The following is a 15847-nucleotide window of genomic DNA, read 5'->3' on the forward strand; positions in this document are numbered from 1 at the left end:
AAAGTGATAATATCTTATCATATAACCACAGCAGTACATGAATTCTTGTTAAAAACAACAAATAGATGAAACGAAATAAGCTACATAAAAACATACACAGTAAACAGGGAAAACAGAGCAGCTTTTGATAAATGAGGAGAAATTCTTTTTACTTGGCAATGATTGATGTATTTGATTGAGGCACAAAAAAGAGAAGCAGATTAATGGGACAATAACATGTTGTTGAAGACATTTATATAGATCAATAAAGTATCTGAAAAAGTTTTGAAATAGCTGATAATTAAAGCAACGAAACTTGAGCATTGGAAAAAATGGATTGTTCCAGTGATCGAGGGAGGTTGAACAGAAACTATATGTTTCTGGAGAATTAAATTAGGGCTGAGATTATCAGCAAATTAATTTTTTAATATATTAATATTGTAGGGGTAAAACGGTAAATCAACTTTGGGGTTAAGCTCTTCCCACTTATAGTAATATATGATATGATATGATGATGATTGTGAGAAGAGGATTAAAATAAATTACTTTCATATATTAGTTAAGTTTATCCTTAAATATCTCGTAATTTAAAGATATGTATATAGAATGAAGTTTATACTTTATCGGGTAAATTTTCATTCTTCTGTATGTGTAGCACTAAAGTTATATTAGCACAAATTTCTTAAACAATGACTTCTGTTTTTCATTCGTTATTCGCTTTGGAGTTTAATTAAATTCGAATTTGCGTCGAATGTCCCATATTGTGGGGTAAAGCTAGGGCTGAACATAAAATATCAAAAATCGAATTAGCAAATCAAAACAAAAAATTTGATAATTTGATATTTGGTATGGTATTCAGGAGTAAGATTTTAGAATTATGGTATTCGGGTTAATGTTTGGAACAAGAAATTAGTGTCATTTGGTATTCTTTACTGAATTATTAACTTAATGGAAGTCATATATTAACAGGTTCATTACTCATTAGTACAAGTTCAAACAGAAAGTTAAAGACTGAACATGAGTAACTCAAATACACATGACTTTTAGTTGTGTCAAATTGCTTTTCTTTGATGTCTTCTTACTTGTTGATATTCTATTGTATTATGCCTCCACATTGAAAAATGAAATATTTGGAACAACAATATTAACTCGGTAATACAATCAGCTACAACTTCAAGATACTATTGTCGAATATTGTACTGAATTGGAGTTTGACTTACAGATTATCGAATTACCGAATCAAAAATTAAAAAATCGATATTTGTATCTATTGTTAACTACCAATTATCGAATTATTAACTCAAAATTTGAATATCCCAAACCGTTATTGAACGCCCATCCTAGATAAAGTGCTTCTTAACAAAGGCGAGTCCATACTGAAAGAGACTTAAATGAGCTTAAATAGCAAAACAAAAGGATATCATGGATAATTATACATGTCAGTACGTAAAGTTTACTTACCATCTCTTTATCCCAACTTATATAAATTAGGGAAAATAGTCATTTGGCCATATAATTTACCAAAAAAATGACTGATGCAACCTCTCTCCTCCTTCGTCATCTCTCCTCCTTTCCATCCCCATCATCCTCCTCTTCCTTCTTCTTCATTGCTTTCCTCTTTTCTTTAAAACTTGTCGTATCACAAACGTGAATCATTTCAAGCGAATTATATATCAAAAGATTCAAAATATCGAGAGAATTTCATATCTAAAATTTAGGATTGTTTACAGGTGATTTTGAGTTGGTCGAGATTGAATCATCGGTGTATTATTCATGTATAATCAAGCTCTATATAGCTTTTTGAGTGTATCGTATAGTCAGTGTATAGCTCATGCATATACAAGCTATATTCAATTTATTTAGTGTATCTTAATGTATAGTCAATGCATACTTTCTATGATTTTTGACTATTTTTTATGTAAGCAAAAACATAACCATATATGTTGTAAACCAATTACTTTATTGTATGTATTTGAAACTATCTCGTAATGTTATTTATGCAAATCACCATTCATTTCATTGATGAGAGTTTCTACTACTTATTCTAACAACTGAGCCCATCAGTGTTGGGCTAGCCCTCTTCTATAGTGGAATACCAAGCCCGCTACTTACTCCGAGAGACCCAGCCCAAAGATCACATTGGATCTGCTCATTTTCGAGAATAAACTAAAAACATCGTTATTCCCTCCCTTTCAATTTGTATATTTAATTTTCCTCTGTTATTTTAAATAAGTAAATAAATAAATATTTTTCATATGTAGTAAGTTTTCAAATTTCAACAGTCTTATTTTGCCCATGGTAACAGCTTTTTTTATAGGAATAATAACATGCCTTCTTTAGATTAAGATCGTAAAATTAAGAATTTTTTATTTTTTTTAATCTTCGTGAATAGTAAAACTAAAATACATAAAATGAAACAGATAGAGTATTATTTATCGAATATATCAACTGAGAATGTATAAATGGATATGGGCTTATGTACTAAAAGGGCCTCCAGCTTGATTGAATTTAGTCCATGCAGCCCAACTTATGTATAAGTTTGGCTTTCTAATGATGAATACTTGTTGAATCAAATTCTCAAACCAAATTCATTTTCTTGTATTATTTATTTATATATTATTTAGCATAACATAAAAAATAAAAATGAAAATGTTAATTACACACAATTAACAAAAATGAAGAGGGGCAGAAACAGAATTGAAAGGAAGGGATAACAGACCGTAAAATGAGAGAGGAATTGAGAAGGATGTATAGATTGTGAATGGCGAGTTAAACGTATTTGACTCTAATTTATCGTTAAATAAGATTATTATTTTTTGTTAATTCGTTGCTAAATAAGATTAGATATGAAATTTTACTCTTTATTCTATGTTAATTATGTATTTTAGTATAATACTATAAATGAGGGGGATGAAACTGCAATATTAGGAATTCTAATTGGCCTATATGTATCTTCAATCGAAATTTTGATGTGATTGTTACTATATTTTGAGATAAAGAATCATCAAACTTTTGTGGAGATGTCGAAATCAAACAATATTATCCCAAAACTTTGATGTGCGCTTCTACTATCAATATGAGATAACAAGGGACGTCAAGATGGACGTGATAAAGGTGATAACTCTCAAGAGTGTCAAGGAGATGACTATGACGGATTTAAATTTTTCACTAAAATAATTTAATATATGAAGAAATAAACACACAAAAATTAAAAAGATTTAATATATATATATATTAATTTTAACTTTATATAAACGATACAATTGGCTCTGCCCATGAGTTCGCCTCCGGCCCTCCAATGACAAACATAACCAACAATATAACTTTGCAAATGAAGTGATTGAAAACTTTTTAATATAAGATACAAACTTTCCACGGTAACAAAAAATACTAACTATTTTATTTTCAGGTATTTAAATTTTGATGGACATATTTCACATGATCTCTTTTTAGTATGGCATATGTCTAATAATATTATCGAGATATATGTAAACTGACTGAGACGTAAACATTATAGTAGTATAAAATAACAAAAGGTTAGTTTGCAAAGAAAGCAACGCCGTCTAAGAGCATCGAACGGTATCGCAATGGTATATTCTGGTTTATAGTGCAACCATAATTGCATATTCAAAACAACATATAGGTCCACAAAATTTCAAAATAATTAATGACACACTACCTAACTTTTGGGTGAGAGTTTTATGACCCTTTTTTTAGTTTATTTCAGCACAATTAATTTTAGTTTAAATATTAGTGTATGGGAAGTGCTAAATGGCCAGAAAATTAAAAAAATTATAATATTTTTTTTATTTTAAAATAAACTGATCTTTTTTCTATTTTTTAGTTAAAAGCTATTAAAGTTAAAAAGGTAAAAATGTTTTAAAAAATAAAATAACATAGATAAAATATCATTCTGGCCAAATTTTCTGGCCAAAAAGATTTTTCCTTAGTGTATTTATCCGCGCTTCACTTGCGTGAGTTAATAACCCACTTATTTATTAATGAAACTTTTTCAAGATTACCAAATAGTTATTGAAATTCGCTCTTTATCAGTATCATTGATGCAAAGTGTTGCATGACCAATACAAAACAAATTTCATGAATTATTGTATCACTAATACAAAACAAATTTTATGATTTTTATTTTTTAAGTTCTTGTCAAATTAAATTACATCATGATAATGTAACGCAGAAGGTAGGATAATGACAACAAAATTTGACAAGTGAGTGTATTTTCAGAGAAAATGATAAAAATGGTTAGTATTGTATGAGTAATGCTTTATTTTGGTCCTTAATGTATCATAAAGATGCTTATTTTTGTCCTTAATACATTTTACTTGATTGAGATGATCCTTAATGTATAACAAAATATGTTCATTTTGGTCCTTTACCCTAAACTTAATAGATTTATAAAAAAAAATATTAAATTTAATTATGTGCCCCACATGACTAACAAAATTCACCATTGTTGTCTTCTTTGTTAGTTCTAAAAAAATTTCTATGAAATTTAACACTATTTTCTCTAACAAAATTTATCATTTTCTCTTGCCTCAAATAAAATTGGGTATTACATCAGTAAATTTGACATTATTTTTGTAGGGTAAGACATCAATGATAAATTTTGTTAGGCACGTGGGGTCCTAAATTAAATTTAACATTATTTTTTTAAAAATCTATTAAATTTAGTGTAAAGGATCAAAATAAACTCTTTATGTTATACATTATGAATCATTTCAATGAAATAAAATATATTCAAGACCAAATAAACACCTTTATGATACATTATGACCATTTTGGTTATTTTCTCTACATTTTCGTATCCAATGACATAATTATTCACACGTAGGGCCCGGGAGATACCTAAGTGCAGTTGCGTGCGTATAAAAAAGGACAAAAACACTCCACTTAATTGGATTAAAATAAACCCCTTAGTTTTAAAAAAAAATTAAAAAAATTTCCTTGAATTAATAATTGTAGCGTACAAATATCAACTCAAATAAATCTAGATACATTGAACCTGGACATGCTCAGTTTGGATCTATAAGAACACTTCCCTCTAGACGGTTTCGTAATATCACAAATCAATTAATCAATCTCCTACCTTCTCTTTTTTAGCTCAATTGTAATTTTTATAATTACTCTCTAATCATGTTTTCCACCATTGCTGTACCTTCCGGCAAAGCAAATCCGCATCGGCGGGAAGTCTCCGCCGTGCCGGAGAGCGAGGTGCTACGGAGAAGAAACGAGGAATTGGAGAAGGAATTGAAGAAGAGCATTGAAAGGGAAGAGAAAATGAGAGAGGAATTGCAGAAGACATGGGAGAGGCTGAGGGTGGCGGAGGAGGCGGAGGAGCGGCTCTGCTCTCAGCTCGGTGAACTTGAAGCGGAGGCTGTTGATCAGGCTCGGGCATACAGGACACGTGTTATCAATCTGATGGATCAACTCTCTTTGGCTCAGAAATTTCTCGAGTCCGCTTCAATTTCTGTCCCTAATTTTCAATGATTTAAAACTAGGTGTAGATGTGTTAGAACTTACAACGGTTATTTGGATGGTAAATATCCTTCAATTTTAATTTTAAAATTATGGGCTCGAATCATCAACAAGACAATAGAACATGATTAATTGAAATTGTGGTCTCGAATTATCAATGAGATATGGAACATGCTTGTAAAATTATGTGTAAATTGTAATATATTGTTGGTGAGGTTTTTGTTTCTTTTGATCTTCTATTTCCTCTGCTCTTGCTCTGTGGTACTTCATCTGATCCTATTTAGTTATCGTCATTTTAGGTTATCATTATAACTTTATTTAGTTTTATTTTGAAATTAAATTTTCAATTAATGAATATGATCTAATTTATTTTGATTGATTAAATTGACTAATGAATATGAATTAACTGTCTAGTTTTCTTATTTTGAGCAGATTCATACTTTCAAGACTAATGAGTAAAATAAAAAAAATAATATATGTATTGATTTTGTGAAATGACGAATATTAATCGACAACTAATTGTCCTTTTTTATAAACAGAACTAATTCGCCAAGCCATACTGATAGGATCGACTACTTGAGCCCTATGATAACTTAACTCAATCCTTTTTTACAAAAAAGCTATTAGAGGTATATTACTAAAACTAACTTTATTATTCATACATTAGAACTTTAAATTTGGCTATTATTATTTTATATAGTTATGTAATATTAAAAAAAAAGAAAAAGATAACTATAATAAAATATTCTTAATTAAATAAATAAAATGAAATATCTATTTCTATATAGACACCATGTAATATAAAATGAAGGGAGTATATTAGATGTGAAATTCTGGCACTCAAAGAATAAACGAAAGGTTATCCTGGGTTATTATTTATCCCGATTAAGAAATAAATTAAAGTAAAAATATGTATTATTTAATTATAATTTTGTGATGACAGTATATAAAATTACATTAACTATATTAGAAGAGTCAGTGAAGATTTTGGTATCAACATGCCTGCTTGGCATTTTGAAGGGTATTTTAGTTATTTTGATTATTATATTTCTTCTGGGCAGACGTTTTAGACATTATTTGTTAGTGTTTATTAAGGTGATAATGAAAAACCTACCCTCGTGTGGGCCCCAGCCTCACTCTTTTGGATAATTTGCTTGCCAGTTGCCACTTCTTTACTCAACATACATCATTTCTTTCAACTTACCATTATTTATTTATGAGAAAACACATAATTAGCACATTCAACTATAACAATTTTTCTAAAAAGACATTCAAATTTTACAAGGATCCTAATATCTCATTGAACAATTTAAAAGTAATATAAATACCTTATTTTTGGATCAAACCCACTTATAAGAAAGAATGTGAAGTCACGCACTAATTATTGCTTGCAATTTGTCAATTTTTATATAATTTCTTAATCTTTATTTTTATTTATGTTTTTTTTTGTTAGTTTTGATTCTTTATTTTTTTATTTCTTCTTTGCTTAACCCATATGTTGGTCTCCTTCGTCCTGGAGTGGCCGCCATTGCTATAACACTAAATCAAAATTAAAACTGGAAAATCAAATCTGCTTTTAAAATTATTATTTTTCAAATTAAAATTTCCATCAAAGTCTTTTTTTTGTTTGTTTATTTTGCCTTTAATTTTTGCCCTAAATCAACGTGGGTTGTGTTTAAAAAAAAATAAAAATTCTCTCTCCGAACGCAGATGAGATTATTTTTGCTTGGTCTTAGCAGGATTTCAGCCCTCGTAAATTGATCAGGGGTTAATTGAAATAACGCCGACGATTCTATCTTTGAAGTCGCCATCATCTCCCCGGAGCTTCTCACCCTAGCCAGCCAAGAAGGAGGAGAAGAAATCTGAGGATAAAACAACAACTTTGTTGTTCCTTCCATTATCAATGGAAGAAAGCCGACTAAAAAGGCATTTTCTTTTATGGACTGAGCTTGTGTTACTTAGTTACAATCAAATCTCTCAGTCGAAATCCAATCTAAATGAAAAACGAAAGGAGAGAAAAATAAAAAGAAAAAAACTTCAAGCTGTTGTCATCTCCTTCAATGGTGAAGCTCACGAAGAAGAAGAAAGAAAAAAAAATTAAATAGTAAAATAAAAGATTATTTAAATAGTTAATAAAAAATATTGCAAAAGAAAAGTTTAATCTTATTCTTTTTGGTTTCTACGCTTTTCAGGTGAGTGATATACACTCTCTCTATAAAATATCGAAAAATGGTTCAATAATTTCACATTAAACTAGTTTAGGGGTGTATTAGGAACCCCGCAAGGTTTGAGTGTCTTTTTCAAAAATAGGTCTTACTTTAATGGGGTAATTATGTATTTTGTCTTTATTTATCTAAACATTGTTTAGTTGTATGTACTATTTATTAACATAAATGTATGGACATTATATAAAAAATAATTTTTAGTGATATTTAATTAGCAGTAATAGTTTATTGCCATTAAATATATATTTTTAGTGACAATTAGCTTTTTTGGTAAGTGTCCTTAAAACCTATAGTGAAATTGGATCTAATGACAATTAACTAATGTTGGTAAAAGATTTAGCACTCTTTATTAATGTGTATATTTATTGCTATTAAAAATTGTTTTTGTTATAGTGGGAAGAAATTAAATTTTTGTTTGGCTATTATCATTTATAATGTAAAATTTATATTGATACTTACTGATTACTGTACTTACTATATTTATTAGCGAAGTAAATTTAACTTTTTAAAAAGTAACTTGCAATATTGAATTTAAATCCATATTTATTCGTATAATCTTATATTTGAATTGTGAATTTGACTTTTTTAGTTTTATAGCACAAATTAGATTAATTACATAATTAAATATTGATATTTAGTTCAAGCTAATTTATGTGACACAATATTTAACTAGACTCAAGGATTTTGAAAAATACTTGATATTTATAATTTAAAATGGGTCATAAATTTTTGTGTGACTATAAATCAATCTTATAGTAAGAATGAAATGAAAAGTCTGAAGCTAAAATTATTTCTACCTATCAAGTTAAGATTTTTTCAGAATAAAAATATTTTGAGTTATCATTACTCACTCACTTTTAGCCAAAATTTCGTTCAATTGATTAATTGTTGAACTCTATTTGCGGTTTAACATTAATTATATCATAATATACATTTTGTTAGAGAGAATTGTGTTGCAAGATTGGGGATATTTAAGTTCAGATAGTCAAATAAATGAGTGTTTTTAAGATTGTCAATAGTTCAAGAATGAAACTAATAATTCAAGTCAAATTTAGGAGTGTCTAAATACTTCTCTCTAGAAAAATATTGTGTGATATAATCTAAATTTTAAAAAAAAAATTAAATTGATGTACGGAAGTATTCAAATTCATATTGAGTGCAACATAAAATTTCAATAAGAAAAAATAATATTGAATTTAATAGTATGAAAAAATAAAATTGAATTTAATAGATATAAAATGAAAAATATTATATTATATTAGAAACGATAGTAGCAGTCGAAACATAAATAAATTTATGTCTATTAAAAAATAATAATTAACATGACTATTTTACTATTTTATCCATATTAACTATGTAATGTTTAATATTAAATCTTGAAAAATGAGTTGGAGAATAAATAATTAATGCTAAGATTAATAATTACAAATAATAGTTATCTTTTCTTGATATATTAAAAATGACAAATGTAAATAAAAATCTATTTAAAATAATGAAAGTGTAAAAATGAAAAGAAAGAGTATATAATGAAATTGTTGGGCCGTGGGCAGCACAACGTTCTTCATCTAGTAATTTGTACAAGCATTGGTTGCCGATAAATTCTTACTCCATTTTAACAAAGTATATAAGATTACATGAGATAATTATCATGAATATTTTTATATATTTTAGTTTCTATGATGATATTTATTTTGAATTTTTAGGAAGACACTTATTTTGAGATATATTTTCTTATTGTTGTTAAAGCAAACATTTATTTTAAGGACAAAGAAAGTATATGTGTGAATAATTGCTCTATTTTTTTTCTCTTAAACTTACATTCCCTCAATCAAACAATAATTATCCACTATTTATTTGACACATACCTTAAGAAACAATAAATATTAGGGGAAATAGATATTACTATATTACTTGAGTAATTGAATATATTAAATTTATGTTCTAGAAAATATATTAGACATTGAAAAGTATTTAGGGAAAAAGACCTGATATACCCCTCAATTTTATTATTTAGAGTTGATTTATCCCTAATTAGGAAAGTGACTCATATATACTCCTGTTGTTATACAAATGATTCACATATACCCTTTTCCTTTAATGGAAGTGAAAAAATAATTTTAATTTAATTTTTAATTATTTTAGAAAAATATATATATTCCCATATGGGTATACCTAATCCTCCTCAAACATATTTTTAATTTTTTTTTTGTTTTAATGACTAATTTAAATTTATTATTTTGATGATCAAATTTATTTATGGTTCCATCAAATATTTACATTAAAAAAGAATAAGTCTTCGTATAAATTAATGACGTGCATGCGCTACTATTGCCTATCAGTGCAAACATTTTGATGAGTTATGTCGGAAGGATGTGAGTGATGATAGATAAAATTCTATGCTCATTATGGTGATTTTGTTTTGATTAATACCAAAAAAATGGCCAAACACTGCAGACCTTAAACTTATCTTTAAAATTCATTTTGGCACTTTAACTCAATTTTATTTCATTTTAACTTTTTAATTTTAATTTTTATGTTCCATTTTGACAGTTCTAAGTGATGTGGCAGAGTGTGTGCATCACACTTTCTCTAAGAGTGTGAAAGACAAAAACAAGTATTTTTTAAATAAATAATAAAAGACTACCCTTCAACTCTATTTTTTTATGTACCATTTAACACAAAATACTAATTTTATGATTTCTTTATTTCTATATATGTTATTCAACTGCAATTTTGCATTTCAAAAATCGGCATTCATCCGTTAGTTATTGTAAAAAATTAAAATTGACGGATGATCATTGATTTTTTTTATAAAAAAAAGTAACAATTTCTTTTTAAGAGTTACCCTATATTTTTGCATGAAAAATAACCGACGAAAGTGCGTCAATTTTCTTTCTTGAGAAAATTAATGACAACCCAACAAAGTCTATCGAGTTTCAACATTTTTTTGTAGTGTTATTAATTAGCAATGAACATGGATTTTTTTTTACTCGTATTTAGTTGAATGAAAAAATAGAAAGCTGATATTTGAGTTAGTTCAAATAAACTAGATATGAAAAAAAAATATGTGGTGTTATTTAATTTAATTAATTGTTTAAAAAAGAAAACCAACACACTTTCGTCGATTATTTTTTCACACAATAATGTACAGAAACTCTAAAAAAATATTTTTTTTAAAAAAATGATGTTCATCCATTATTATTATTTTTTTAAAAAAATATGACGTTGATTTTTAAAATGAAAAAGTGAAAATGAAGAACATAAATAAAAATAAAGAAATCATAAATTTAGTATTTTGTGTTTAAATGAAACTATATAAAATAAAGTTGAAGGATTAAAATGGAACAATGCTAAGTTAGCATGACAAAATGAAAAATGGGGGCAAGTTAGAGGAGTTGTGTATGTGTTTTTAATTGGGTTTTGTGCCATATCATGGCATGTAATTAAAGAGCACACATCCCACTTTGTTGATTCTTTGGAAAGAAGTGTCAAAATGAAACATAAAAATTGGAGTTAAAAGGTTAAAATGGAACAAAGTTGAGTTGGAGTGCTAAAATAAAATTTAAGAAAAAGTTTAAGGGTCTGCATATGTGTTTGGCCCCCAAAAAATTGAAAAATTTGGAAAGGATAAAGGGATAAGCAATTCCTGGCAATTCACTCAGCAAATGTGGAAGATGTCAAATGCTCCTTCAGCAAAGTTTCTTTTCAAAAGAGATAAGAGTTTCATCCATTGAAGATAAAACATTCAAATGTATTATTATTATTATTATTATTATGAAAGAGTTAAGGACTTATTCACAATCTATCGCCTAATCAATTCTATTTGATCACTTAGTCCTTTTTTCAAAGATACATAATAATATTATTATTATTATTATTATTATTATTATTATCACTATCATTATCACTATCACTATCACTATCATTATCATTATTAGTATTAGTATAAATAATCCAAAACATGGCTTGATGATGACAATGAAAGCATGACAGGATGATTAGAGGTATTGAGTCTAATCAAATATCAATTATTTTTTTATTTATGATTTTTTAATTAACATGCAAAATAGAAAATGATCAATTAATTTTGGGATGGAAGAAGTAATTAAGTGAACTTTGCTAGATTTTTAAAACAAGTTTTCATGGAGCTAAGGTTCAACATATGAAAGAGTTAAGGACTTATTCACAATCTATCGCCTAGTCAATTCTGTTGGATCACTTGGTCCTTTTTTCAAGGATACATATTTTTCGGTTAAAAATGGGAGGTCAGAAGTGTCCAAGCACGAATAACTAAAGCATATTGTTCTACAATTTATTAAAAGTGACTGACTATTCATCGAAACTGATTAGTCTAAATACTCATAAGGTAGACTCGATTCACCCGACTTCTCTCAAATTTTACTTATAAATATGCTTAAAAACAATAAAATACTCTAAAAAGTCCACATACAATGATTAATTTTATAATTTTTCACTCAAAAATAAAATAAGTGTTCTTTTACATTATATATAAGGGATTTCTCAAGTTGCAAATCCTTAAATAACCTAAACTAAGATAAGGGGTGCACAAATCTCAATATAATGGTGACCCCTTCGCTCTTCCTAATGTGAATTTAGTGGTCATCCTTTCCTATGAGTTTCCACCAACCTAGTGATATATTAACCACACTCATCATAAAGATCTTTGGTCCCTTTATTTTTCGTCAAAATTAGTTCAAGATCTCTCTACTCATACGTTGGAGGAGCTTTATGTTGACTTCCTTCTAATCGATATTCTTAAATATTAAGGCATCAAGAGATCTCAGATTTCTAATTCTTATCAAAGCAGGTTATAAACTTCATATTCAATTTTAATTTTGAATAAGTTCTTAAAGACACCTTAGTTAATAACGTCTTGTAAATAATTTCCCCAACCCAAAGTCGAATCCTTCTTCAAAATAATACAAATACCACCAATAAAAATAATGAAGATATATAGCATTAATAATAATAATAATAATAATGAACACAACAAAAGGGAGGGATTTGAAATGAAATCCAATCTCCTAGAAATTGCTATTTTAGTTGTTTTTATTATCCATTTATATTTTTTCTTCTTTATTGAACAAGACAAATTGGAGAAAAGGAGGGACCAAATCTGCAAAGGGACACATCTTTCTATTTTTTCACACGGAGAAGGGATAGTAGAAAATATTTTTGAAATCTTAGGTCAAATACAAATTATAAGTTCTATACTATAAAATATTTTAAAATTAATTAGTCAAACACAAATTACTACTTATTAAAAATAATTTTCAAAATAAATAAAATTTACAAGTCCGACCTAATAACCTATACTCTATACAGTATCAAGATGTTGTACTATCACCATTAATATACATCGAGCAATATCTCTTATTTCTTTCATCTAGTATTCTGTATCTATATAGAGACTCAATTAAATTTGAATTCGTACATTATAATAGTTATTTTTAAACACAAAGCTCTCGTAGGATTAATTCTTACTTTTCAAAAGTTTAATCTCAAAATTTTCAATTAAATAGGAAAGAATCTCTGTCATTCCATTGCTACAGCTTCTATTTTGTCCCACTGAAAAGTAGATATGAATGTTGTTCACAAACTTTGGGTCCATTAGTACACACACAAAAAATCAAAACTGACACCAATAATGTACATTATACATAGTCCACCAATTCATGTTAAGGCTGTGAGCTGTCCCCACTCTCCATTTACAATTCTCTTTTGTTTGTTCTTTCGTTCCGTTTCATTTTATGTAGCATTATTGAACTTTTTTTAAATTTTATGATCTCCAATATGTTATTACGATGTTAAATAAAATGAAAAATTTTAAATTATTATGAATAGAATAACTAAGGTAATATTTTTTAAAACATGCCGAAAAGAAAAGAATATCACAAAAACATCAAAGAATTATACTATTTTGGTATATGTAATGACATTATACGTAGAAAGAATGATACATTAGAGATTTGGACATATCTAATGTGAATGGATGCAGGATGTTTGTATCAAAATAATAATATATTTAATATAATTTTATAAATAAAATTTAAAGAGATATAAGGTATGTGAATTTCTAAAAAATTGTACAGAGTATTTTGAATAGACTGTCCAAATGCTGCTTATAAGAAGAGGACAAAAACTACCTGCTCTCTGATTACGTAATAATCCCCTGAATTACAAAAGAAATTTCCTGAGGCCTTGAATTAATTAATCGTAATACCTAGATACATTGAACCTGGACATATTCAATTTTGGGTCCATAACTACTCTTCCTAGAATAAATAGATCCGTTTTTAGCAGTTAAACCACAAATTAATCTCCTAGCTTTTTCTTTCTTTCGCTCAATTAAACTAATAGCCTATATTTGCTTCCACTAATTTCTCAACTAATTCCGTTTATTATGGCGCCGACTATAGCAGTGCCTTCCACCCAAACAAAACCGTATCACCGCCGTGAGATCTCCGCCGTGCCGGAGAGCGAGGTGCTCAGAAGAAGAAACGATGAATTGGAGAAGGAATTGAAGAAGAGTTTTGAGAGGGAAGAGAAAATGAGAGAGGAATTGCAGAAAACATGGGAGAGGCTGAGGGTGGCGGAGGAGGCAGAGGAGCGGCTCTGTTCTCAGCTCGGAGAATTTGAAGCGGAGGCTGTTGATCAGGCTCGGGCTTACAGGACACGTGTTATGAATCTGATGGATCAACTCTCTTTGGCTCAGAAACTTCTCGAGTCGGCTTCTGTTGTCGTTCCCAATTCCCGATGATTGTAGGGGAAATTGGGTTTGCCAATTTTTTTAATTTTTTTTTGTATAATGAAATGAGATATAGAAGTATTTGGAATTATTGATCCGACTAACTTAAGATTTATATATCGAGTAGGCCTAAGAAGGGTGAAACACTCGTTTTCCATTTTTCGGAGTTGAGTTTCAATATTTCTTTATGCCATGCTTATTTTTTCATTAGCATAATTTTATTCGTATTCTAATTTTTAAATCAAAATATAATTTATCGTTAAGGTTATAGACTTACGTTTTTTAAAAAATAATAATAATCATATTTATGTATGCAATGTTGAAATTTGCTATAAGAATATTATGTTAATTTTTTTGTTTTGAATTTTTAACTTATGTTATATTTTCAGTTTCATTTGTTTTAGTAATATTGAATTCACATTGCAAGTCACTTTTTAATTAGACTTAATAGATCATCTTTTTGTCAAACATTTAATAATTTATGACATTTTATTTATTTATTAATCTTTTTATCAAACATGCATTTCACGATGTTCGTAGAAAGTTCATACTTTTAGTTTTTATGATCAATTCAATTGAAATATATTAATTTGAAAAAATATAAATCAATTATTTTTCATAATATTAGTTAAGAACATACGTATATTAATTAATATATTTTCAAAAAATATATATATCTTAAATATTTAATTTAATAGCATTTATAAAGCTTCTCATTTGTCTAGTATAAATTTTAAATAATTAATTTTTATTTTTAAAATCTAATATAATTTTATGATCGCAATTGTGCATCCAAATAGAACATGTGTAACACTGTGACATTCAAACAAGACATGTGTAATTATAGTGTAATTACACTATGGCAACCAAACATGTCACTGTAATTACTAGGTTGGTAATTACTACCCTAGCAATTACATCAATTTCAATTACCAGGTGATTTTCCAAACAAACTCATACTAGTTAATTAGCTAATATAGATATAGTTTGAATTAATTACTGCTCGCAGCTTAATTTTAGTTTTAATTATGTCACTTGTCCTCTTTTATACATATACAAATACAAATTATACACACACACATATATATACAATTATATGTCATATATACAAATACAATTAGCCTTCTCTCCGCCCTCTGACCTTTCTCACTCGCCTCTCTCCTTCCTCTCTCAATCTCTCTCGCCAGATATACAAATACATATGTATATCAGTTATATATATACAATTATCTGACAGATATACATATACAGTTCGCCTCGCTCCACTCTCTGCCCTCTCTCGCTCGCCTCTCTCCTCCCTCTCCCAATCTCCCTCGCCAGATACACAAATACATATGTATATTAGTTACATATACACAATTATTTGACAAATATACATATACAA

General features: G+C 28.0%; 2 protein-coding genes across 2 annotated transcripts; both read left to right on the forward strand.

Moving 5' to 3' along the window:
* Positions 1–5037: 5037 nt before the first annotated feature.
* On the forward strand, positions 5038–5708 carry LOC125860703 (protein RESPONSE TO LOW SULFUR 3-like). Its single transcript, XM_049540709.1, has one exon. It carries the CDS (start codon positions 5128–5130, stop codon positions 5479–5481), a length of 354 nt encoding a protein of 117 aa, XP_049396666.1. The 5' UTR covers positions 5038–5127; the 3' UTR covers positions 5482–5708.
* An 8311-nt stretch (positions 5709–14019) lies between these two features.
* LOC125859580 (protein RESPONSE TO LOW SULFUR 3-like) lies at positions 14020–14641 on the forward strand. The gene has a single exon (XM_049539351.1). It carries the CDS (start codon positions 14119–14121, stop codon positions 14473–14475), a length of 357 nt encoding a protein of 118 aa, XP_049395308.1. The 5' UTR covers positions 14020–14118; the 3' UTR covers positions 14476–14641.
* Positions 14642–15847: the final 1206 nt, after the last annotated feature.

Source organism: Solanum stenotomum, chromosome 3, assembly GCF_019186545.1.
Source record: "Solanum stenotomum isolate F172 chromosome 3, ASM1918654v1, whole genome shotgun sequence".
Taxonomy (NCBI): Eukaryota; Viridiplantae; Streptophyta; class Magnoliopsida; order Solanales; family Solanaceae; genus Solanum; species Solanum stenotomum.